This window comes from Onychomys torridus, chromosome X (genome assembly GCF_903995425.1).
Source record: "Onychomys torridus chromosome X, mOncTor1.1, whole genome shotgun sequence".
NCBI lineage: Eukaryota > Metazoa > Chordata > Mammalia > Rodentia > Cricetidae > Onychomys > Onychomys torridus.
The window spans coordinates 131448348-131473466 of record NC_050466.1 but is presented as its reverse complement, the minus strand read 5'-3'; the positions used below and the strand labels follow the sequence as shown (position 1 = coordinate 131473466).

General features: G+C 45.4%; 1 protein-coding gene across 7 annotated transcripts in view; it reads right to left on the bottom strand.

Annotated features, from left to right (window-relative positions):
- The window catches only part of Iqsec2 (IQ motif and Sec7 domain ArfGEF 2), an 83470-nt gene that overhangs the window by 24571 nt on the left and 33780 nt on the right, over positions 1-25119 (bottom strand). For 2 of the 7 annotated variants that reach the window (XM_036173930.1, XM_036173935.1), the window contains exon 3: positions 22044-22139. The exons of 1 other annotated variant lie outside the window; for it this stretch is intronic. In XM_036173930.1, coding sequence (XP_036029823.1) covers positions 22044-22139 — 96 coding nt within the window. Of the gene's footprint in view, positions 1-533; positions 1171-8229; positions 9151-22043; positions 22140-23984; positions 24362-25119 lie in introns of those variants that run through there. 4 more of the 7 variants (XM_036173936.1, XM_036173932.1, XM_036173934.1 and 1 more) reach the window with 4 other exon arrangements.

Here is a 25119-nt window from a genome sequence, read left to right as displayed (position 1 = left end):
ATCTCCATAACTTCGTTCTGAGACGCGTTCCCTCAGGGGTGTTTTCTCAGTTCTGTCCTCAGTCCTTCCTCCTCACCGCTCCTCACAATGTGGTCCCATCACAACCCTACCCCTAGTCTCCTCCCACTGCCGTCCCTAGCAGCTCCAACCTCAAATCTTCCTTCCCCGAGGGCTTAGTTTGCCCCTCCCTCCCCCAGACCTCTTCCCCTCCCATGCAATGATTTCCCAGAACTACCCCAGACCAGTTTCCTTGACGTATAGCCCCCTGCCAGTCTTGTTTGACGGTTCCTGTACCCTGCCCATCCAGGTTCTCCCCTCCCCGCCCCCCAGCCCTGCCCCTGTGCCCTGCCCCTGCCCTTCGCAGCCTGGAGTCCAGGCCTGGCCAGTTCCCAGGGTTCCCAGGCTGCTGCTGCTGCTGCTGCTGCTGTTACTGTTGCTGCTGCTGCTTCTGCTGCTGCTGCTGCTGCTGCGAGGGCAGGGTGAAGGCACAGGCTGGGCCACAGTGGGAAGTGCCTCCCATTCAGCATCCTCACAGGTATAGAGCTGCCCTGCGGGGAAACTTCCTTTTTCTCCTCATGGCCTCCTCGGCTCAGCTGGGGGAGGAGGGCAGGGGGGTCCCAGGCAGAAAGGTGGCAGGAGCTGGGTCCCAGGTCTTGCCTGCTGGGGTTCCTAGAGCTGTTGTTCTGCCAGACCTGCTCCCACAGTGCCATGGCAACCAGGCTGCCAGGGAACCCAGGTGGCGGCAGAGCTCCAGGGCATGGCGAGAAGCACAGAGGTGGGGAGAGCCAGGAAGGCTGAGGAGTGGAGGAGGTTGTGGGAGAATGGGTGTGGCTGGGGCTAAAAGTATGATAGTTTTTGTTTGTTTGTTTGTTTCTGGGGGAAGTAGTATAGGCTGTGGGAGCTCCTGGCTAGTAAAAGGATTAAAGGGCCTCTCCTCAGCCTCTATTGGCAGAGGCCAGGGTGCAAGGCAAGGGTACGTTGGGTGGGTGAAAGGGGTTACCAACTAGCACAAGAGCTTATACTGTCTGGGGACTGCCAGCCCTCTGTGCTGGAGGTCAGAGGCAGTGGAGCTGGGCTCTGCCCTGGTGAGGATTCTTACTCGATGTTCATCCTCCACCCTCCCAAGTACTAGTCAGAATGAGCCTGAAGGACTGCTTTCCACCCTTCCTCTCAGACCTCAGAGACCCCTGTTGCCACCCTCCACAAGTTAGACCCAGCCCAGTTTCAAAGGCACTCCTGTCTTCCTCGGGATGGCAGGATCCTGCTCACCAACCTCTCAAACCTCTCCCTTAGCAGTACACATTTCAAACCCAGCTTTGGTCAACTATCTCCTCTATCCACAAAAACATCCACAGCTCACGCTGCCTACAAGTGAGTCCAATTTCCCATCGTTCTGGTATTGAAGGCCTCTCCAAGGTTCAACAGACAATGAATGAATGCTTCTAGAACACTTGGTATTTAGGTATCGTTCTACCCACTTTGTACTCAATAACTTTGCTGCTCTTTCTATCAACCCTATAAAGTTGTTATTTGTCTTCATTTTATATAGAAAACGAAGTCCAGGGAGGTTAGCTACCAACAATAAAAGCAGGATTCAAATCTACACAGCATGATTTCAGAATTCACACTCTCTGTAGACCAGGCTGGCCTCGAACTCACAGAGATCCGCCTGCCTCTGCCTCCCAAGTGCTGGGATTAAAGGCATGCACCACCACCGCCTGGCTGTTCACACTCTCAATCATTAGGCAACCCCTAATCTAATTCACCTGAGCCTAGATCCTGTTTTTCTCAGCTGTTCCTCAGTCCCTTACCTCCCAAATTGCTCATATATTATCTTCCACTCCCAAGGCCATCCCCATCATTTCTGGTAGTACAATCTGAGAAACGCCCCACATGCTAGTTCTGTTAAGATTCAAGTCATATGCCCCTACTGAGATGCCCCTAAATCTTGCCACTAGCCAGAAATTACTGCTGATCTTGCTCAGAGCCCCTACCTTTGTACATGACTCCTTTTCCTGGCACAGATTAGCTTTGGCAAAGAGTGCATGACTCTCAGTGTCCCAGCATAGGAAGAGAATTTGGTAAATGCCTATCTGGCTGGCAAAGGGTATGGGGCATAGACCAGAGTAGGTCTTTCTCTCTTTCTTCCTTCCTTCCTTCCTTCCTTCCTTCCTTCCTTCCTTCCTTCCTTCCTCTCTCTCTCTTTCTTTCTCTCTTTCTTTCTTTCTTTTCCAGAGCTGAGGACCGAACCCAGGGCCTTGCGCTTGCTAGGCAAGCACTCTACCACTGAGCTAAATCCCCAACCCCGAGTAGGTGTTTCTGGCATGAGGGAGTCAGTGAATGCTTTTGGCGGCTGCTCTAATAAGATTCTCACCCGAATTTGTACCACAAACTCCAGTCTTATTTGCAAATCTCTTCTCTATCCTGTGGATAGTGAGAACATTGAAACATACAAATTAGCCCATCTTGCTTTCTCATCAAGTCCTGCCACAGCTTCCTATAATTCACTCAATAAATAATAACCAAGTACTTTCCATGTGTCATGCACAGCACTACACACCAGAAATACAATAAAAAGCAAAGCCACCAAATGATTTCTTCAGGAAGGTGATATTAGAGTTGAGGAAAACAGACAAAAGGAAGGAGGGAGGGAGGGAGGGAGGGAGGAAGGAAGGAAAGGGAAGGAAAGGAAGGAAGGGAAGGGAGGGAGAGAGGGAGGAAGGAAGGAAGGAAGGAAGGAAGGAAGGGAAGGAAGGAAGGAAGGAAGGGAAGGGAAGGAAGAAAAGAAGGGAGGGAGGGAGGAAGAGAGGGAGGGAGGGAGGAAGGGAAGGAAGGGAGGGAGGGAGGAAGGAAGGAAGGAAGGGAGGGAGGGAGGGAGGAAGGAAGGAAAGAAAGAAGCAAATGTCTATCATTTCAAGTAGAGCTAAGCACTGAGATGGAAAAAAAGCAGAGTGTAAAAAGGTACTGTTTTAATCGTGTGTGCACATGAAAGAGAGAGATAGAGACAGAGACAGAGAGATGGAGACAGACAAGGGATAGAACTCAGAGAATTATGCAGACTTGGGAAGTTCTTTACCACTGAGCCATAAACCCAGCCAAATGTGTCATTTTAGACGTGGTGTCCAGGAAAGCCCGGGGTGGGGGTGAGGGTGGGGGGTGACACAGAAGCAGAACCCTGATGGAAATGAGGGAGTGAGCTGTGCAGCTGTGTGAGGCAAGAGAGTAGCCAGTACAACATGTCTACATGTTTAAGGATCAATGAAAAAGACAGGATAGCCAGAACATAGTGAACAAGAGAGAGTAAGGAGAGATAAGACAGGCAATGAGATTTGTACAGGTTAGTTTTTGTCAACTCAACACAAGAGAGAGTCACCTGGAAAAGCAGAGCTTCAACTGAGGATTTGCCTCCATCAGATTGGCTTGTGGGCATATGTGTGGGCATTTTCTTGGTTTATGAGATGTGGGAGGGCCCAGCCCACTGTGGATGGTGCCACCCTGGGCAGGTGGTCCTGGGGTGTATAAGAAAGCAGGCCATTAAGTGGCATGATCTCTACTTCAGTTCCTGCCTCTAGGTTTCTGCCCTGAGTTCCTGCTCTGACTTCCTTCAGAGATGGACTGTTACCTGGAAGTGTAAGATGAAATAAACCCTTTTCTCCCCAAGTTTCTTGTGGTTTGTGTTTTATCACAGCAACAAAAGGCAGCTAACACAAGAGACACTGAGCCTATCATAAAGATTTTGGCTTTTGATCTGACTGTGATGAACATAGGAGGGATGTAACCTAACTTATCATCAACAGAACAGCCTCCAGCTTCCTTACTTGGCCTGAGCCATATATCACACCCAAATCTGGCTACCTTCTGCTCACACTTCGACATTTAGCTTAGGTGTGCCCTTCCACACCTGCTTGCCTCCTTCACACAGGTTACCTTACATACATGCCCTTCCTTCATGCTACTGTAGGGCTCTGCAGTCATCTCTGCTCCCCGCAACAGGCTTTGTTAGCCCCCTTCAAAGTGAAGAAAGGTAGAGTTGATATAATTGTAACTCACGGCCATACATCGTTATTAAGTAAGAAAGCCAGGATGCAAACTCAGAGATCAGGCTGCCCTCTAACGATATTTCAATGCTTCTCCCACTCCCAGCCCTGTGCTGCTCCAGGCTCTCTACTCCTTGCTAATTCCTCTCTTGAGAACTTGCCCCATTTTGATTGCAGAGGGAACAGTTGCAGGAACTTTAGGGTGGCAGCATAGCCTCTCACTGGGGAGACTGGCCAAAACAACGGAGGTTGCTTGAGGGGTTGCTCCTGCTAGCCTACATACTGCTAAAGAATCCCGAGGTGTGGAATGCTTCCAGTCAGAGCCCCTAAACACTAAAACACTTTAGTTACAGGCCAATCACATGGAACACACACACACACACACACACACACACACACACACATGAATAAGCATAACATCACAGACACATCCATAGCCACATGGAAGTAAACATGAATACATGCAGACACAAACACATACTGCCTGCTGGACTATTCTTTAGGGGGAAATGAGAGCATCCTTTGCAGAGGGGGAGAATAAGCCATGCTACACAAATAACCACAGAACAAAGTGGAAAGTTATCAGGGCTGGGGAATACAGGAAGCGATGGGGGAGTAAAGGAGAGAGATTCCTTCTGCTTGGGGGTGGCTGAGCAGAATAAAAATAAACTGGCACTTAACTGTGCACCTATCCTGTGTCAGGCATTTTCCACACATTATTTAATCTGCATGGCAAACACAAGGGGAAAATTTGGATTCCTGTTGTACAGAGGAAGGAAACAGCTCTAAGAAGGAAACTGACTGACATGGTCACAGAGCAAGTAACTGGCAGGATGGGGATTCAGACCCAAAGCCTATGCTGGCTCTCCTGCTGTCTTGAAGTCTTCCTGGGAGAGGAAGCTCATGGACTGTGCTTTGCCTAGGAGGAGCTAGGAGAGATGAGAATAGGGGAGTCTTGTAAGCCAAGGTTCTAAGATAGGGAGAAGCGGGATAGGATGCCTTCTAGGGACTTGAGGCTTGCTTGACCATGAGAGAGGCTGGGGCACTGACCCTTCCCAGATGCTACTCCTGTTTAGTGTGGGGATGTCTTCTCTCCCTCCGTCTCTTTATTAGTACTGCCCAGAGCCAGGAATTCAGCAGGGAATGGGATCAGAATGCAGTTGCCATGGAAATGAATGGAGACTGTTGCTATGGATACCATAAGATGAGGGCAAGAGGAAAGCAAGGTTGCTGAAAACTATCCCCATGACAACTTAGGTTGGAAAGGGAAGGGACTGGAAGTGAAATACAAGAAAACAAGAAGGTGAGGGTATGGAGACGGAACCAATGGCTTTGGGCTCTAGAGGGAAAAGTCTGGGCAAGGAGGTTGGAGCTGACAGAGAATGGCAGGAGATACTAAGGAAAAGCAGCCACTGTTTGACAGCTCTTCTGCAAGATGTTTTTGCTGTCCAATCCAGTGCCACGGAGAATCCAATCCCAAATTCATCCTAGATTAACTAACTGCTAGCCTGAGGGCTGACCAGGTAAACAGTGGGAAAGCACATTCTGGGAGCCCAAAGACCTGGGTTGGAATCCTGAATCTGCTCATTTGAAGCCCCAGAAAAGTATTAGTTGTAACTTATTTATTCTTTTCACTAGGTCTAGCAACTGTGCAAAGTCTGCATTTTTCTTCCCTGAAGGAGATATAACATAGATGGGAATCTGAGGTACAGAGAGATGAACTCACTTGCAGAGTCTCCTACAAGTAGTGGAGGAGCCAAGACTCAAAAGAAAACGTATCTGAATACATGAGGCTGGTAGTATGGCTAAGTGGCAGAGCATTTGCCCAGGTTCTGGGTTCACTTCCCACAGCCACACACAGAAAACAATCAGTCTGCATAGAAAGCTCCTGTTCTTCCTGTCCCTGCACAATCCATCTCTCCATTCCTTCCCATAGTGGCACACAAGGGACTAGACATCAGGTAAATATTTGTGGAGTGGTAAGTAAGGAAGCAGGAAAGCCCGAAGTTAGATGGGAAAAGCTCCCGCGTTTAAGAACAATGGCTCATGGCTTTGTACATGAGATCCACAGAGCTGGAGTGAACTTTACAAACAAATTTTAAGAACTACCCAATCCCACAGATCCAGGTGAAGGCCAGACAGTGAAAGTGACCTCTCTTCAAAACTTCCCTATCTCCTAGGCAAAAGTTGCACTTTGAGACAAAGATCCACGCCACCCCCACCCCAGCACTTCCTGTTGCCTCTTACTCTGCCTTGTATGCTCCAAACAGGGAACAATAGGCTCCTTGCAATTCCTCTATAGCAAGCTCCTCCATCATCCTTCCAGGCTTGCATTCACAGACTTGCTTTATTTTTCCTGTCCAAGATGTCTTTTCTTCCATTCACCTTTGGACTTAACTGGCCTAGATGAGCTCATCTTCATTTTGTGTACCCTGAGCAGGCAGCTCTTCCAGCCAAGTCAGTTCTGACTCACTCTCACCCTCCCAGAACCCAACAAGATCAGGTACTGTCTCCTCTGTGTCTCGTGCTCACCCACCTCCTGGTGGCCCTTACTACCAGCTAACGTGATTCTCTCTTGAAGTATGCATTGCCCGCTCTTGATCCCCATATCTGTTTTCCAAGAGTAGTGGACTGGCATGATTCACTTTCATGGAGCTACCATGCCCAGCTCAGGACCTAGCATACATCTGTTGCTCAGCTACCTTGTTCCCTAAATCTGCAGGTAACATATGTCTGCATGTGTGTAACCATCTGCGCAATAACTGTTACCCTCAGAGCCACAGCCCCATGTTTCAAAGTCAACCATATCTCACCCTTGTGATTACATTCACTGGGCACATACATAGAGACTTCTAGGTACAGAAAGCCAGAACCTCACACAGAAACCTCACATTCTCAGAATTCCTCATGCTGGCTCACATAATCACATTTCCTTAGATCTACAACAGCTCATAAAGTCTCTCACTACTGTGAGACCTGTGCGGCATCACACACGTACACATAGCACAGACACATGGAGGTATATTTTTCTCACAATGGATATAAGCCTGCTCCCTTCCTACACCACAGAGCCTGTTTGATCCAGCCAATTCAGATGCCTGAACAGGAGTTACCACTCTTCCAGTTCCCAAGATGACCGCCTGCCCTTGACTTGCTCTCTTCCTTCATTTAGTTAACCCCTGCCTACTTCCTCTATTTCCACTCAAATAAAGCATAGATGATCTCCTTCTTCCAGTCACAGGTCACCTAGACTCACACACCCTGGAGAGACATTTGAACACATTAACTACTTACCATTGCCCAACTTGACCCTGGAGCATCCCTGTGGGTATTTTTTTCCCCATATGGTCCCTATTCCCTGTAATGTCTTCTCACTTCTTGCCACCTAATCAAATCTTTCCCAATACTTGAGACCCAGTTCTTACCCTTCTTCCTCCAGCAAGCCCTCCTGGATCCTACTATTCCCCACCCACCTTTCCATTTCCTAATATAAACACATCATGGAATGGGGAGCACAAATCCATAGAAGCCACTGTCTTCTCTCCCCATAGCACCCTTTAAAGCAGTGGTTCTCAACTTGCCTAATGCTGTGACCCTTTAATACAGTTCCTCATGCCATAGTGACCCCCCAACCATAAGATTATTTCTTTGTTACTTCCTAACTCCCGTTTTGCTGTTGTTATGAATTGTAATGTAAGCATCTGTGTTTTCCAATGGCCTTAGGTGATCCACAGGTTGCAAACCACTGCTTTAAAGAGCCAGGTCAAGGAGATGTTTACATTCATGTTGGGGGAAATGGCTTCTTCTCAGAGATCCTAAAGTTACAGTATCAGAACCAAGGAATCCAAATATTCAAATCATATCTTCAGAATTTTTAAATGGTAGAATTATGAAATCTAAACTCCTAGGATTGGACAATCCAAGTATCATAACACTGTAGAAAGAGAACTCACAGAACTGTATGAAATATGTCCCTGTATCACTGTATATTCAAAGCTCATAATTACAGCTTCTTAAAATGGTAGCATCTCAGATTCTGGAAGAACTCTGGTGACCCTGGTCAACCCACTCTCCCCATTTCCCAGATGGGTAAACTATATGTATCGCAGAAGTCAAGGGTCATGTCCAAGTTTAGCCATTTCGAAGATGCCTCCGGCTAGTACACTGTAGACAGTAACAGGTGTGCTCATGCTGGGAGACATTCACACATTTATTTATTGAATGACTTTTAGGTGTTGACAATGCCACAAATCAACTCCTACTCTGTCTTCTAGCCCATTACCAGCCCTGGATAGGAAAGAAGGCAAAGTTCTGGTGGGAATGGAGACAGGGAGATGGGGTGGGGTGGAACATACATCAGACAGAGAGAAGAGATCAGCTTTTATTGATGGAAATTTCTTTATACATAGCAACACACATGCTGAAAGGCCTTTTCCTCCTGATCATGTTTACAGAGCGCTATAGTAGTGACAGGGGTTGGGGAGAGGGTATGAGGTGAGGCCTTCAAGCAGTGAAGTAAATGGCAGCTATTGGCCACAGCAAAGAGCAAGGGGATGAGTGACGGGGCACTAGGCAGGCTGGGTTCCTGCTCCCGTCTGGTCCTCTGAGCCCTAGGCACCCTGCATCTCTGTTTGTGCTCACAGAGGACAGAGGTAGGTCCTTGGGGTGTCATTTGGAGACCTCTCCAGTAGTAACAGGCTCCAGGGTGCCTGGGAAGTGGGGATATGGGTGCAAGAGGGTCCAGGTTCCAAGCTTCAAGCTCCAAGCTCTGCTTCTCCCATATTTTAGTAAAATCTAGGACTCAAGCTCTTTAATTCAAGGGCTAGAGCCTAGGGGAGACAGCAGGGGTGGGGAGGAATTCCAAGAAGGAGGTCGGGGAAGAAAGAGCGTGATGCTTGCCCATCTGGTTCCTGAAGCAGGGGATAGGGTCCCATGAGGGATCCACAGAGGCGGGGGGCAGGGGGCTGGTTAAGGCTTTTGCTTCTGCATAGAAAATGGCCCTTGTCCTCTCAGTTACCGAGAGGAGGGACTACTGCATTCGGAGGCCGGACAGCAGAACTGGTGAGCGTCTTCCTCTTCCTCTTCCTCAGTTTCCTCCTCCTCCTCCTCTTCCCTGGGGCCAGGAAGGGCAGGGTAGAGGCCACAGGCAGGGGTGACAGAGAGAGGCAGAGACATTAGTTTGCGGAGAAGGGGAGATACATGAAGGGCCAGAACTGGGAGGTTGGGCTAGGATGGGGATCCAAATGGGGGAAGCCAGTGTGACACATTATCCAGGGCCACATCCAACTCAGTCTCCAAGGAGCCTATGGGTGGTCCCCTTGTGGAATAGCCCTCCCCAACCCAGCCTTAATCTTAGGGTCACCTTCACAGTATAGAAACACAATTTCTGTCTCTGACAGGTGCCCAGCCTTCACTTCCCAATAAATAATAGCAACCTGTTTGGGGCTAGAACTTTGTATGTACATTTCATCTAACTCCTGCAACAACTCTGCAGAAGCAGCAGTTTAGAAATGAACTTAGATAAGTTCACAAAGTTAGATAAACTGATGGAGGTCACACAACTGCGTATAAAATACAGTCAGGATCTGAATCAGGAGTACTTAGAGTTTCAAGTCTTGGACTCAGTCCTTCCAGGTTTTGTGCTAGAAATCTATTCTGTCCTTACAGAACAAAGATTCGTATTTCCTTAAGTTTCAAGGTCAGCAAAACCAAGAATGATGCTTAGAAATCAAGCATGTAAGTGCACAGCATTAGAAGCAAAAAGACCTGGGTTCATGGGTTAGGAATGTGGCCCAAGGGTGGAGCGCTTGCCTGTCACATGCAAGGCCCTGGGTTCCACTCCTAGAACCACAAAAAAAGAAGGGGAAAGAAAGAAAGATATGGAAGAAAGGAGAGGAGAGGAAAGGAGAGGAGACGAGAAGGGAGGGGAGGGGAGGGGAGGGGAGGGGAGGGGAGAGGAGGGGAAGGGAGGGAGGGGAGGGAGACCTGGGCCTAAACCCAGGCTCTACAGTGCTTCTATGTTATGTGCCCTTGGGCATTGTATCGCCCCACTTGGGAGTTGTTACCTCATCTGTAAAAAGGGGCTCATGCTGCCAACTGCCAGGACTGCCAACTCCCAGGACTGTTGCAAGGTCTAGAACATACATTAGATGCCTAGCAAACAGTCAAAATGGAAACAAGAGCAATGGGTGATTTTGTTAGCTGTTTCTACACCTCATTTCTAAGGGGCCAGGCTGCATATGATAGTTACTGGAGCGGGGCTACAGTGTCATGGAGTGTATGGATAGACAGTAGAGCTGGGAGGGCATCAGATGTTTCAGAAGTGAAAAGGTGGGTTTTCTGGGGACAGCCAAGGAAATGGCAACATCCCATTCCCAGACTCCTCAGTTCAGAGACTATAAGAAAGTATGGAATCCAGGAACAAAAAGGATCAGGAAGAGATGAGGAGGAGAGACAACAAGCAGGGGAAGGCACTGTGGTCCACCTAGCAGACAAGCACATGCATGAATATACACACACACACACATCCATGCACACACCCTTCTCCAACTTGGAGATACCTCTGACACACTGTTCCACATACACACTGAATCAGCAAAATCACATGACCCAGGTCTCAGGTCCTGAGCCTTAGTTTCCCATTCATCTCTACAACGTGATAAAAATGCCACAACTCTTAAGGTTGTCATGAGGAAAATGTGACAGTCCAGTTTCACTGTTCATTCCCCTCTTACCAAGGACAGGCTCCTGCTCTTTCTCCCTCTGACAGCCCCCTACTCTTTCCTTTTCAGCCTCCCTAAAGTTCACCTTTCGGCACCAACCTCTTCTGCTCATCTCGGCTCCTCATTGGCTGCTGGATAAAGTTAAGACTTCAAGTTGGCATTGAAGGCTCCCTCATCATATGGGCTCAGCTGGCTTTTCTGGACAGATGGACTCAAACAGGCCTGAGTTTCAATACCAGCCCCACCACCTACCAGCTTGTTGGGCTGGGATCCATTTCTTCACCAGTCTGGGACTCATTTTCCTTATCTGCAAAACGGGGAAATATCCATCCCATAGGGTATGGTCGGATTAAATGAATCCACAAATGCTAAAGCATCTACCGCAGGAGAGGTCTGGTGCTTAACACAGGCTAACATTATGGCTGCCATTGCCAGTGGTATCCACATTGTCATACTCACTCCTGCCCAACCGTCATCAAACTAGTTCAATATTACATCTGCATGCCCAGCCTTTTCACTCCTCTATGCCTTCGCTGATTTCATTCATGCTTCATTTCATGCTCCCGATCAAATGCTGCTTCCTGAGAGGTGTCCTCCCTGACTCCTGGCCACAAGTATTCTTTCCTTCTAGCTGGCTCCAGCATCTCTGTGCTTGGTCAGGCTTGTTGATTTTGTTGGACTTCCCTGAGGCATTCTTGTCACCAATCTCAATGCACCTATATGCCCATTACCATCACTACTTTTCCTCTCTGGCAGAAATAGGGGTGCCCTATACTATTCAAGGCCAGGTTCCACCTGAGATCTGGGCTCTCCCCTTGCTCTCTCATGCACAACCACTGTTCCTTCTATCTCCCATATTCTTAACTGTTCTTTCTTTGTTGCCTCCTTCCTGTCCCCATTTATAGAAGCTCAAGTCTTTCCCATCTGGGAATCAAAACCCTCTACCTGCCTCCACATCTCCCTCTGTCCCTCTTTCTTCTTCACAGCTAAGCTTCTTGAGAAATTTGTCTACACTGGCCATCTCCACTTCAGTACCTCCTACGAGTTCTCCAACCCACTGCAATCTGCCTCTCGCACTCATCGCTGCATGGAAAATGTTTTTTAGGAAGGTTGCCCAGGACTTCCTGATGGTGAAAGCAATACATTCACTTCTGCCCTGGACTTAACTCCTCCTGTACACAAGATTTAACAGTCTTAACAAGGCCATTTTCTTCCTTGGTGAGCCCACTCACGGTTGGTTTTCCTTCTTTGGCCCATCCCTCCACCTCTTCTTGGGCCCATCCTGCAGGTTGGTATCTCTTCCCCAGTTCTTCTCTCGTATTCTCTTTCATCTCACTCTCCTTCAGTGACGTCATTTCATTTCATAACTTCAGGTATGGCTCTGTCTAGCACAGATCTTTCTGCTGGGTCTAGACCCATCAAGGCTAGTGCTTGTGAGCCAGCTCCAAGAGGACAGCCCGTACAGCCCTCAGATGTCAGAGGGACCTCTCCCACAACCTTATCAGTGCAAGCCTTGCCTCTTGCATTTCCCACAGGAGTGAAAGCTACTGCCATACACCTAGTCACTTGTGCCCAAAACACACCTTGGAGACCCTATCAGGCAAGTCCAAACTTTTGACATTTTGACACGATGACATCTACAGTTTGTACTTAAAAATCGTGCAGTCACATTACAAGAAAAAATGCAAAAGGTCTCACAATGTTTTTAAGTAAGTTTAAGAATCTATGCTAGACCAAATTCACAGCTAGTATTGGTCAAATGTGGCCTAGAGATTGCAGATTGGACATACATACTTGATTCTTCAGTCACTAAAACTTGCTCATTCTACCTCCTAAATTAGCTCTAACATTCTGCATGTTTTCTTTTGCTCCCTTTGCACCTCATTCAACCTTTTTTTCAAATTTCATTGTCCTTCCTACACATGTGTCCTTCAAAAATATGCACCTTCTGTCTGGAGTACCAACTCCTACATTTGTGCATGGCTTGCTGCCTGACGTCCTTCACCATTATAGACTCAAATCTTCAAAAGGTGCCTCTTCACCACACACACCCTGTGGTTTATTGTCTTGTCTACAGTAAGATCCACCAAGGCAGGCATCTGTCTTATTCAGTGCTCCATTTCTCATGCCCAGAGCAGTGCTTTAGTAAATATTCAAGTAATAGATGAATCCATTGCCAAGCCCGAAGACTCCAACCAACGGTGAACTACATTCTCAATCATGTCCATCTCCTCCTCCATCTCTCCTTAAGCACCAAGTCTCTGACTCTGGCCCTTCCCTTTGCCCAATCACTTCTCAGTCCATCTCCTCAGCTCTATGCTTACTGTCACCTTCTTAGTTTCTCTTGGATGACGACATCAGCCTCTTCCCAAATCTTCCTTCCTTCTAAAATGTTAATTTGATAATGATACTTTCCTATTCAAGAACTGCTCAAAGCTCCCAGATGTCCCCCTTGAAAAACATAACAAGCCTATACTCCCGAGACAACTGCTTGAGACATGTCTAAACCCTGCCCCCTCTATTATTTCTTTTTGCTCTTTCTTACCTCCAAACTCTGTGCAGACCCTCGGAACATCCTCCATCATCTATTTTTAGCTCTTGACATCACTATGGATCTTAAGTAACTAGCTTAGATGTTACTTTCTTTGGGAAACTTTGTCTGACTCACAACTTAGAAGTAATATACCCCTCTCTCCCTCTCCTCCTTCTCTAATCCACAGGAAACTACATGTCTCTGGTGTTACTTGGGATCTCTAAGAACAAGGAGTAGGTTGGAAGTTAGTAATTATGTATGAGACCAGGGACTTAGGATGATGGATGAGCACTGATGGAGATTCTTGTTTCTTACACTATTACCCTGGACTGGGCTCTGGTATTCTGTTAATGTCTACTTATTTCTGCCCTCCTATCCATCAGCTTCCATTATCTATAACCCTTTCTATCATCCAACAATTGAACTGAAGCTATCTTTTTGTTTGTTTGTTTGTTTTTGTTTTTCGAGACAGAGTTTCTCTGTAGCTTTGGAGGCTGTCCTGGAACTCACTTGGTAGCCCAGGCTGGCCTCGAACTCTCAGAGATCCACCTGCCTCTGCCTCCTGAGTGCTGGGATTACAGGCATGCGCCACCACTGCCTGGCTCTGAAGCTATCTTATTAACAACTCTCAAAAGATTTGGATTCCAAACTCTGAAATTAAAATGCCTCTGAATGAATGGTGCCCACCAGAGTCACAAAAGTGTAACTAGCCTTGCCTGACTCTACTTTTTCTATGCCAATCCCAAATTAGACCTCACACTGGCCTCTGTGTACACAATCCACTTTTTGCAGACAAGGTTTTCTGTATTCCTGGCTGAACTTCAACTCTTTATATAGTCAAAGATGGCCTCCTGATTGTCCTGCCTCCACCTCCCAAGCACTAAGATTACAGTCATGTCCCACCCTGTCCAGCTACAATGATTTTTCATACTGACTGCTAATGTGACAGTTCTAAAACACAAATTTTATCAAATTATACTCCCATTTCAGATTCTTTCACATGATACCTTCTTACCAATAATTTTGGCTCTCAACTTTTCTGAGGGGATACAAATCCCTTTATGCATTTAATGAAAGCCATGAACTATCTTGCTCATAAAATTAGGTACATAGTTCTACACATGTAGCATTTTGATTCAATTTCAGGAGGTTTGTGGGCCTCATGAAGCCTACCAGGGAGCCATACACTCCACTCTCTTGCTCAATCTAAAAACATCCAGTTCTTTCGCATATGTTATTCCTTCTGTCTAGAATGTTCTTCAGTACTTCACCCATCTGGCTGATTCTTACTTATTCTTTAAGACCCAGAACTCAGGGTGAGTTCACCTGTGCCAGCCCCAGACAGGGCTGGAGCTTTTCCTTTGAGCTCCTATTCTCTACCTTCTATCCCATTGTGTTCTTTTCTGTCACAGGCCTTCACAGTCTTCCCGCAGCTAACTGGGGATTCACAGAGGACAACAATAACCTTGCAGAGGCAGTACTCTGTGTCTACTGAAATTAGTACCAATAAGAACAACTCTACAGAGTACCCATTGTGTTCCAGGTACTTAGTGATATGAATTCTGAATGAATTCATTTGAATGGAATCATCCACTCCTTAGCCAATAAAATCCATGATGCTGTTGGCAGTATTCTGTCCTTTTCAACAGAGAAGAAAGGGGATTAAAAGACGTGTGAAGTAAGTTGTTCAAGTTACTGAATTTGGACAGAGATTGTTATGGTTGTCATGGCAAATGGTGTTACACCATGCCTTACTGCTCTGGACTGTGAAGTTACAAGAGAGCATCAGCAAAAGAAAAGGCCTGAGAACTAGGGCCTGAGCTATAATTCCCATATATGTCATGCCAAGGCCAGGCACCTGGTGCTCTCCTTATTATGCATCCTCCACCATCCTCATGTACCACGTTCACCCTCCTCTTTCCCCAAATCCTGCCTGCTGTGGTCAGGGCCAGTCTTTGATTCAGAACACGTATCTTCATACACGTATTGTGTTACACACTTTGTTAGTGGCAAACAAGATCTGAGTACTCTTTCCTCTTCTATAGTTGACAGTCACCTGGCCATCTCCAATCCAAAAACAGCCCTGAGAGGTAGGCAGGCATTAGCCTCATGACTAGATTGAGGAAAGAGAGGCCCAGAAGCTAAATGATTTGTCCAAAGTCACAGAGAGTGGAAAATCTTGAGCTTAAACTGACTCTGTTTCCCCTAATGAAGTCACCAGGTTTGGAACAGTGAAAAAGAAGACATGACCATTCTTCATAAAGGAGGAGGATGAAAGAAAGTTATGTTTTTCAACTCATTAAAAATGTCACCTCCTATAGGAAGCCTTCCCTAGATGCCAGATGGAGTTACATGCCTCTATTCTGGCAGCCAGCTCAGCCTAATTCAATCCCATTCCAAAGTACACTATGCTGCTTTTCTCCCTGCTAGACTAGAACTCCTTGAAAGTAGGACCAGACATACTCCATTCCAAAAGAGCAGCACGTGTGCTTAACTACAGACTCATCTCTCCAGGCCCAAGAATATATATTTTATTTAAAGTGTAGATAAAAGTTATTTCCATCACTTTAACAAGTGTATAGACTAGCTAAAGGTAAAGGTTATTCATAAATCCTGCCTTTATTTAAGAGAAGCATACATTATCTAACCTTGTAATTAAGAGGTGGTCAAAGGGCTGGAAAGATGGTTCCATGGTTAAGAGCATTGCCTGATCTTCCAGAGGATCTGGGTTCCATTCCCAGAACCCATATCATCTATAACTCTAGTTTCAAGGCATCTGATATCCTCTTCTGGCCTCTAAAGATACCAGACATGTATGTGGTGGTCAGACATACATGCAATCAAAACACCCATGCACATAACCAAATTAATAAAAAAAATTTAGAAGACTTGGTCAAGAGTGATATTCAAGGCTGGAGAGACTGCTCATCCATAAAAGCATGCTCTTGCAGGGGACCTGAGTTAGACTCCTAGGATACACATCAGAAGACCATAACTTCTTAGATCTCCATCTAATGCCTCTGGCCTCTAAAGACACCTGCAAGCAGCCTGGTCTACATAGTGAGTTCCAGGACAGCCAGAGATATATAGTGAGACCTGGTCTCGAAAACAAACAAACAACAACAAAGACACCTGCACTCACATGCATGCTGCATACACACACACACACACACACACACACACACACACACACACACACACAGATCCATAGTTAAAATTAAAATGATTTTTTAGGGAGTGATATTCTACAGGGGTATTTAATAAGGAGTTGCACAAAGGACTTTATGTTTGTCAATCTGGATTGGGTATTTTAGAAAAGGTTTCTGCCTGGCTAAGCTGGGCTTTCTCTGCCAGTAAATCCTCAGAAAAATCTTGCTCTGAGGCATGGTTCTCAGCTTGGAAGAATGTACACATTCAAGATTCTCATGCTCGTGATATCACAAGCCTGTGATATTAGCACTCAGGAGGCTGAAGCAGGAGAATCAAGAGTTTCAGCCCAGCTAGTGCTAATAACAAGACCCCATCTCATAAATCCAAAAAAGAAACCAGAAATTCTCCTGGCAACGGACAAAGTGGCCCTACAAAACAAATAAACAAAAACCTGTATTAATCTGTACTCCAATCAATGTACATAAGAGGTTCTGTTTTGATACAATCCTTCCGATCTTTTTAAATGTTTACACTTAAAAAATGGTGCTTTGTTATGGTTTCAAAACCTACAGTTTATTAACAAGTAGTAAGGTAAGTGCCTATTCATAGTCATTATGTAATTATCTATTTCATTGTTGAATCATCAAATGGTGTTATTTAACCTTTTTTTTTTTTTTTTTTTTTTTTTTTGGAGCTGAGGATTGAACCCAGGGCCTTTCGCTTGCTAGGCAAGCGCTCTACCACTGAGCTAAATCCCCAACCCGTTATTTAAACATTTTATTTTACTTTATTTGAGACAGGATCTCACTCTATAGTGTAGGCTGTCCTGGAACTCACAATGTAGCACAGGTGGGTCTCGAATTCATACAGTTCCTCTTGTCTCAGTTTCCTGAACAGAAGGATTACAGGTAAAACTCTACCATGTTCAACCTAATTCTCCATTTTAAATGGGTTGTGTATCTTTTTCTTACTGACTTCTAGAACACAATCTAGATTTAGACAGAAATAGCAACATATTATGTAGTAAACTTTCTACTGCCATTATTTATGTATTAACTTTGTGTACAATATCTTTCTCCATACAGTTTTAAGTGTTAATGAAGAAAAATATTACTCGATTTTATGGCTTCTGGGTTTTGTTGTTGTTTGAGAAGGCATCTGGGATCTCACTATGTTGCTCCTGCTAGCCTTGAACTCCTGACTTCAAGTAATCTTTCTGTTTCGGCTTCCTGAGTATCTGGGACGACTGGCATGCACCATCAGAGCTGGCTTGGCTTCTAGATTTTGTTTTGGTTTTTTGTTTGTTTGTTTGTTTTCTAGACAGGATCTCACTTACAACCTGGCTGTCCTACATACTCACTGTGTAGACCAGGCTGCATTTGAAATCACAGAGATCTGCCTGCCTGTCTCCCAAGTGGTGGGATTAAGGGCGTGAAACACTCACTGCACCCAGCTTTGTCTTATAGGTTTTGAAGTCTCACATTGCAAGGCCTTCTGTATCTTAATATTATAATTAAAATATTCCAGATTTTCTTCTGGTAATTCTATAACCATATTTTCATATGTGTTACTGGTCTGAAATGTCTTTTTTTACATCACAAACTAATTTCCCATTTCAACATGTAGATTTGCATCTAAACTCCATACTTTGTTCTGTTTATATATTCCTCTATTTCTGTGAAGATACAATATTTGCAATTACTGAAGTCTTTTAAATTTTTTAGATTTATTTACATTATTATTTATGTGTACTGTACATCACAGGTATGCTTGGTGCCTATGGAGGTCAGAGGAAGGTATTAGATCCTCTAGAACTGGAGTTATTGATGGTTGTGAGCCACCATGTGGGTGCTGGGAATTGAACCCAGGCCCTCTGCAAGAGGAACCAATGCTCTTAACTATTGAGTCATCTTTCCAGTCCATTAATGCACTCTGTTTGTTTTTCTGTTTGTTTGAGACAGGGTTTCTCTGTGTAGTTTTGGTGCCCATCCTGGATCTTGCTCTGTAGATCAGGCTGGCTTCGAATTCACAGAGATCCGCCTGGCTCTGCCTCCCACATGCTGGGGTTAAAGGCGTGTGCCACCACTGCCCGGCCGATTAATGCACTCTTATGGTAAGGTTTGGGTACATTTAATAGGTGAATCTCCTACATTATTTCTCCTTTGCAAAAATTTAATTAATGAATATTTACTCTTTCCAATGAACTTTAAAATGCAATTGCTCAGTACCAAAGAAAATACCACTGACATTTTTATGAGAAGTGCATTGAACATTTTGATCAAACTGGTGAAAAATATCATTGTTCATCATATCGAACCTTTCCTCCTCAAACAGAAGATAATCTTTGATAGAGTCAATTCTTACAGCCTCCAAAACATATTTCCTGTTTCACGTCAATTTCTAGGGAGTTTATAGATTGTTTTTACTACTGTGGAAAGTATTTTTTCTATTACATCTTTTAGTTAGATACTACTGTTATTCAGAGATGCTAATGTTTGGGGTACATATTTGTCCTGAATTTACCTATCACATTGGAATTTCTTAGTAGTTGAAAGAAGTTTTCATTTTATTCTCTTGACTAATTAGACAATCATATCATCTTCAGATAATGCTAATTATGAGTCATTCTAATATTTACACTACTCATTTCTTTTTAAATCCCATTGTTTATAATTGGAATGAAACACATGTGTATGAAATTGTCAAATAACAAATTCAATAAAAGAAATATCACTGTTTAAGATTTCCAAAAATTAATTAAGCAATAGTGATAGCAATCATTCTTACTTTGTTCTTGAATTTAATGGAAATGTATTAAGTGATTCATTTTTACATTTGATGATTGTCTCTGAATTCTTATAAAAACAAACCTTTACCAAGCTAAGGAAGTTTTCACTAATTCCTAGCTTAAGGTATTAGCTATCCTTTTCTGTGTAACAAATTATTCCATTGTAGCAAAAGAATGTAATGTAAATTTACCAAAACATTTTCCAGCATCAATAGATAATTAAATGATCTTTCCTATAAAAGAGAAATATTGCAATAAATTACAATAACAGAGTTCCTAACATTTATCATTATCATTTATTACTACTATTATTATTTTAATGTATATGGGTGTTTTGCTTGCATGTATGTCTGTGCACCAAGTGCATGCCTGGCTCCTAAAGAGGCCAGAAGAGGGCATTGCATCCCTTGGAAGTGGGTTTCAGAAATTTGTGAGTTGCCATGTAGAGATGGGCAATCGAACCCAGGTCCTCTGCAGGAGCAGGTAGTGTTCTTAACCACTGAGTCATCTATCCAGCCACCAGGGTTCCTAATGTTGAACAATCCTTGCACTCTTAGGAAGCCTTCATTTGTTAAGACAATCTCCCCCCCCACCCCCCTCTCTCTAAAGGTTTCATGTAGCCTAGACTGGGTTCAAACTTGCTATATAGCCAAATCTGACCTTGAGCCCTTCATCTTTTGGCCTCTACCTTCCATTCCAAGTGCTAGAATTACAAACCTATGCCACCAAAGCAAGAAAGATATGCTTTTAATACTCTAATGGATTTTTTTTCCGAATACTCTATTACAGTATTTGTTACATCAGGTATGGTGGCACAAGCCTGAAATCCCAGAACTCAGGCGGTAGAGGCAGTAGAAACACAAGACTGAGGGCAGCCTGGATGACATAGTGATTTCTAGGACAGCCTCTGAATAACCTAGTAAGATAAAGGAAAAACATGCACAAATCCCCGCATCTAATTCCCAGTCCCGATAGATAAAGTTGCTCATAGATATATAAGTGTGTGTGTGTGTGTGTGTGTGTGTGTGTGTGTGTGTGTGTGTGTGTGTATGTGTGTGGTGAGGGATAAAAACCCAGAGCTTTGTGTTCTGCCATTTAGCTTTATCTCCAGCCCTGTTCTGCTTTGTTTTTGAGAAAGGGTCTCTACATTGCCCGGGCTGACTTCAAACTCCTAGGCTAACGCAACATCCTTGCCTCAGCCTGTTGAATATCAGGGACTGCGGGTGTGCCACTGAAGAGCCTTACATCAGGAACTGGGAAGATGGCTATCTTTTCCTATTATTTGACTTTACCAGATTTGCTAGAACTTTCAGGACCTCCAGAAAAACAACTGAACATGGTATTATTTCTCAAGAGAAAAAAAATGCCCACTTTTTTCATTTCATTCCTCACTTTTCCATTCTATTCAGGTTTGGTCCCCCCCCCTTTTTAGGTACTTTCAGTAATTTACATATTTCTAGAAAAATCACCCAATTAAATTACATTTTTACATTTTCACATTTCTTGGTATAAACACACACACACACACACACACACACACACACACACACACACACACACAGAGAGAGAGAGAGAGAGAGAGAGAGAGAGAGCGAGCGCGCATTTTCTTATAACTTTTCAAAAAAAAACCCCAGAATTTATGGTAAATCCTTTCTTAAAAAAAATCTGAGTTGGGGATTTAGCTCAGTGGTAGGCAAGCGCAAGGCCCTGGGTTTGATCCTCAGCTCAATATATATATCTTATTTTGCTTACATTTTTTTTTGCTTTTTCCCTAGTCATATCTGCCAGAAGATCAAAACTTTTCTGTTTCATTGATTTCTGGCTTCATCTACAGTAATTAGTGGATTCTGTTTTCCTTTTGTTGTTCTTTTTCTAGCTTCTTAAGTGGAATAATTAGTTCATGTAATTTAACCTGCCTTGCTCTCTAATAAAAGTACCGGGAGAGCTGGGACTGTAGCTCAGTGATACAGCTGTTTGCCTAGCACCACCCGTGAAGCCCTAAGTTCAGTTTCCAACACTACAATAAAGAAAGAAATGCACTGGAAACTAGAGGTATTCTTCTAGAGCCCCTATGACACACCTCATAGGTTATGAAATATAATGGTCTCCTAAATTAATGTATTATAAATAGCCTATAAATTCCATTTTTACTTCCTTTTAAATGCAAGGTATTTCGTTTATTTGTTGAGGTGGGATCTCACTGTGTAGTCCCGGCTAGCCTTGAACTCATAGTGTAGACCAGACTGGCTTTGCACTCCCAGAAATCTGCCTGCCTCTGCCTCCCGCGAGTGCTAGGACCAAGGTGTAAGACACCACATTGCTGGGCCTCCCTTTATTTTTTATGTGGCTGTTAATGCTTCCTTTTGTTGAATTCTAATCAGAAATATTAAACAGGATTTCTGATTAACTTGGAAATAATGTTGTTCTCCAAAAATGTAGGCAGATCCTTCCCTCTGCCTAAACATTCTTTCACACTCTACTCAGACAGCAAACTCCTATTCATACTTCAGAACATCTTTCAAATGCCACATATTCCGAGACCAATCACTCCTAGCTATGGAGACAGGCCTCTAAGGATAGATTTCTTTAAAAAAAAAAAAAAAAAAAAAAAAGAATAAAGTACCAATAGATTCCAAAGGTCCTCTTCAGTCACCAAACCTGATCTCCCAAGATCCTCAGACATTCAGACAACCACTCCACAGTCACTCGGGGAACTAAGGGACACGAGGCAGGGGTGGGGGGTGTCTGGCAATGATGGTGCATATTAGTTTGGAAGGGGAGAGGATTCGGGGAGGGTTAGGTCTAGCTCTTACCTGCTCTCTGCCAGCCTGCCTGAGGGGGTAAGCTTCATGGAGTCAAGGACCTGAGTAGGACAGCAATACTGGTGTAGAGTATGAGACGCTGTGGACCTGAGAGACAGCAAGAGACAGGGAAAGAGAGACAGAGAAAGAGACAGGGAAGGAAGGGAGAGGCAGGGAGGGCAATGGGGACAAGGGGGTCACAGTAGGTGGGGGATGGGGAAAGGGAAGGTGCAGAAGAAAGGAAAGGGAGGAAGGGTGGGAGGGAGGAGGGAAGGAAGGTATGATGGGAAAGGAGGGTGAGAGGGAAGAAAGGGAAGGAGAAAAGGAGGGAAGGAGGCATGGAAGGATAGAGGAGGGAGGGAGGAAGGAGGAAAGAAGAGAGGGAAGGAAGAAGGGGAGGGGAAGGAAGGAAGGAAGGAAGGAAGGAAGGAAGGAAGGAAGGAAGGAAAAAGAAAAAACCACAAAGTCAAGAAAGAGAGGACGGCACTCAACCACAAACAGAACACAATGACAACAGTGGGCAGTTGAGACAAGAGCCAGGCTTGGGCCTCCTGTGTTCCAGGTGACTCCGAGGGGACCTGGGTTACTGAGAGACGCTGGGACACCACAGCAGGGAAGGGGGAAAGGAGCCCTCCTCACAGCAGACACCACAGGGGAAGGTAGGAAGGAAAGCAGAGGGAGATGAAAGAGAAGAGGAAGATGTGTGGGCAATGCAAGGGCTCCCCTTAGAGAAAACCCTTCATGGGAAGGGAGGGCAGGGGAGGGCAGGGGAGGGCAGGGGAGGGCAGGGGAGGAGCACTGAAGGAGCAGAGGAAAAGACAGAAAGAAACCGAAAGAGACAGAAAAGGAGAAAGAGGAAGGGCTAGACAAAGGACACAGAGAGAAGACAGGGAGAGCCAGAGAATGCCAGAGCAGAGGGGGCTGAGGGCAGAGAAGGCTGAGGGCAGAGAAGGCTGACAGAATCTCAGTGGTCTTGGCGACAGGATGGGACTCAGAGCTTGGGGCGGAAGGGCAGGCAAGGTAGAGGACAGGGTGGTTCCAAGGAGGAGTTTTGTTTTGTTTTTTTTTTTCTTCTTCCAAGGCTGTTACTGTCCCCCACATATCCCAAGGCTGGGCCCACACTCCACCCCTCTGCTGCACCCCCCCCCCACCTCCAGTGCACAGTCTAAAGGCCCCTCTGGCACCTGCTTGATGTGATTAAAGTCCAAAGAATGGCAAGAGAGAAGAGAAGCGACAGTTAGTGGGGGGGCTAAAGGCCTTGTCCCTGCCCTGCCCAACACAGTATGGTTGCTGGGGGTCAGGACAAACTGAAAATAGAACCTGCCCCTCCAGGTCAGCCAGCCCCTGTCTTTGCAAGTCCCCAAAGGTGGATAGATGGTCAGCACTCAAGAGCCCAAGTAAAAGTCAGAAATGGGGCTGCAGTCCAGCCCAGCTGCCCATTCTCTAATGTAGTACAAGTCAGCAGATGCCCAAATGTTTACAGAGAATCTTTGAATGTGAGAATTCTTCTCTGAAGCTCTAAATAGCCATCATCATCTTCAGAGTGGCTGTTTCTCAAGTACCCTCTATGTGCCAGTGACTGACTGCATCTCACTGCATCTGAGCCTCAGACACCCTCAGGCTGCTGGAATGTTGGCATCAGAATATCAGTGGCTGGAGCATGCAGGCTGCCGGGTGTGCTAGGCTAACGCCAGGGCAGTCACAGAGGTCACCTCTCACAGGCCACGGGCAGTACTGCTTGGGACTCTAAGGTCCTGAGCAAGCTGGCTTTCAGATACCCACAGACTCACTCTCTCAAGTCGGCTCCCTCTCCTAAACCAAAGGCCTTTCAAGAGTACAAAAAGGGAGCCAGAAACCAGGAAGCCAGAAGGCAGCTGAATCATCAGGCCAGGCTGTGGGGCTAGGTCTGAGCAGGAAGGAAGGGAGATCAGGCTAAGTGGCCCAGGTTCCTACCTGCTGCTCCTCCAGGGGGGTTCCATGAGTCTGGACCTGTCCCAGGGGCAGCCCCCTCCCTACTCCCTGCCAGTGCCACCCGTCACTATTCCCACCTCTTCTTCCTCAGTCCTTCCCCAGAAGGAGGAGCCAAGGAGGAGGGGCCAGCCCCGCTGGGCCGCAGGCCAGGCTGCAAATGGAAACTTTGCTCCTTCCTTGCTCTCCCAAGGGTTGGGAATTCCTCACAAAAGGAAGCAGTTTAGAGAGCTCTCTTATTCCTCACAGGCAAACTTGGGGCTGGGTCCCCTATGTGCATCTCCTCTGCTATTCCCACAAGCAACTTGTCTCAGCCTGAAAGGGTTCTGTCACGAGGCCTATTTGAATACCTTCTGTAGAAAATTGAGATACAAAGCTTGGTAGTAGTGGCAGAACCCCAAGATTAGGGCTTAATATGGCTATTCCAAAAGCGGGGATCTGTAACATCAGTTCTATTACTACTTTGTACATCTTTTAGCAAGACGTCACTAACATCTTCCACTCAGCACATTTACAGATGTATGTAGACTGTCCTAGACAGTCATATCAAGTAAAATTCAAATCACCCAGTTTCAGATATGACGATGTGTCCCTGAATAATATTCTTTAGGACTATAGTAAGCTCTCAAAACAAACAAACAAACAAACAAAAAACAAAGAGAAAAGCACAATCATACACAGGCCATTTATAATCCAGAGGTTGTGCCAGGCGGTGATAGCACACGCCTTTAATCCCAGCACTCGGGAGGCAGAGGCAGGTGGAGCTCTGTGAGTTCGAGATCAGCCTGGTCTACAAAGTGAGTTCCAGGACAGCTAGGACTGTTACACAGAGAAACCTTGTCTCAAAAAAACCAAAAAGTAAGCAAGCAAGCAAGCAAACAAATAAATAAATAAGCCAGATATTGTGAATACACACGCCATTTATAATCCAGAGGTTGCTCCTCCAGGAAGACTGTGCAGCCTGATTTCTACAGGTCCAACAACTGTAAACTAGAGAGGAGCACAATCTCAGCAAAGTTAATACAGCAGGGCACAAGTGGGTGTCTGGCACCTGCCACTCACCAGGCAGGCACTCTATTCTGCACATGGGTAACACCAGAGAAAACAGAATTTGGGGAGT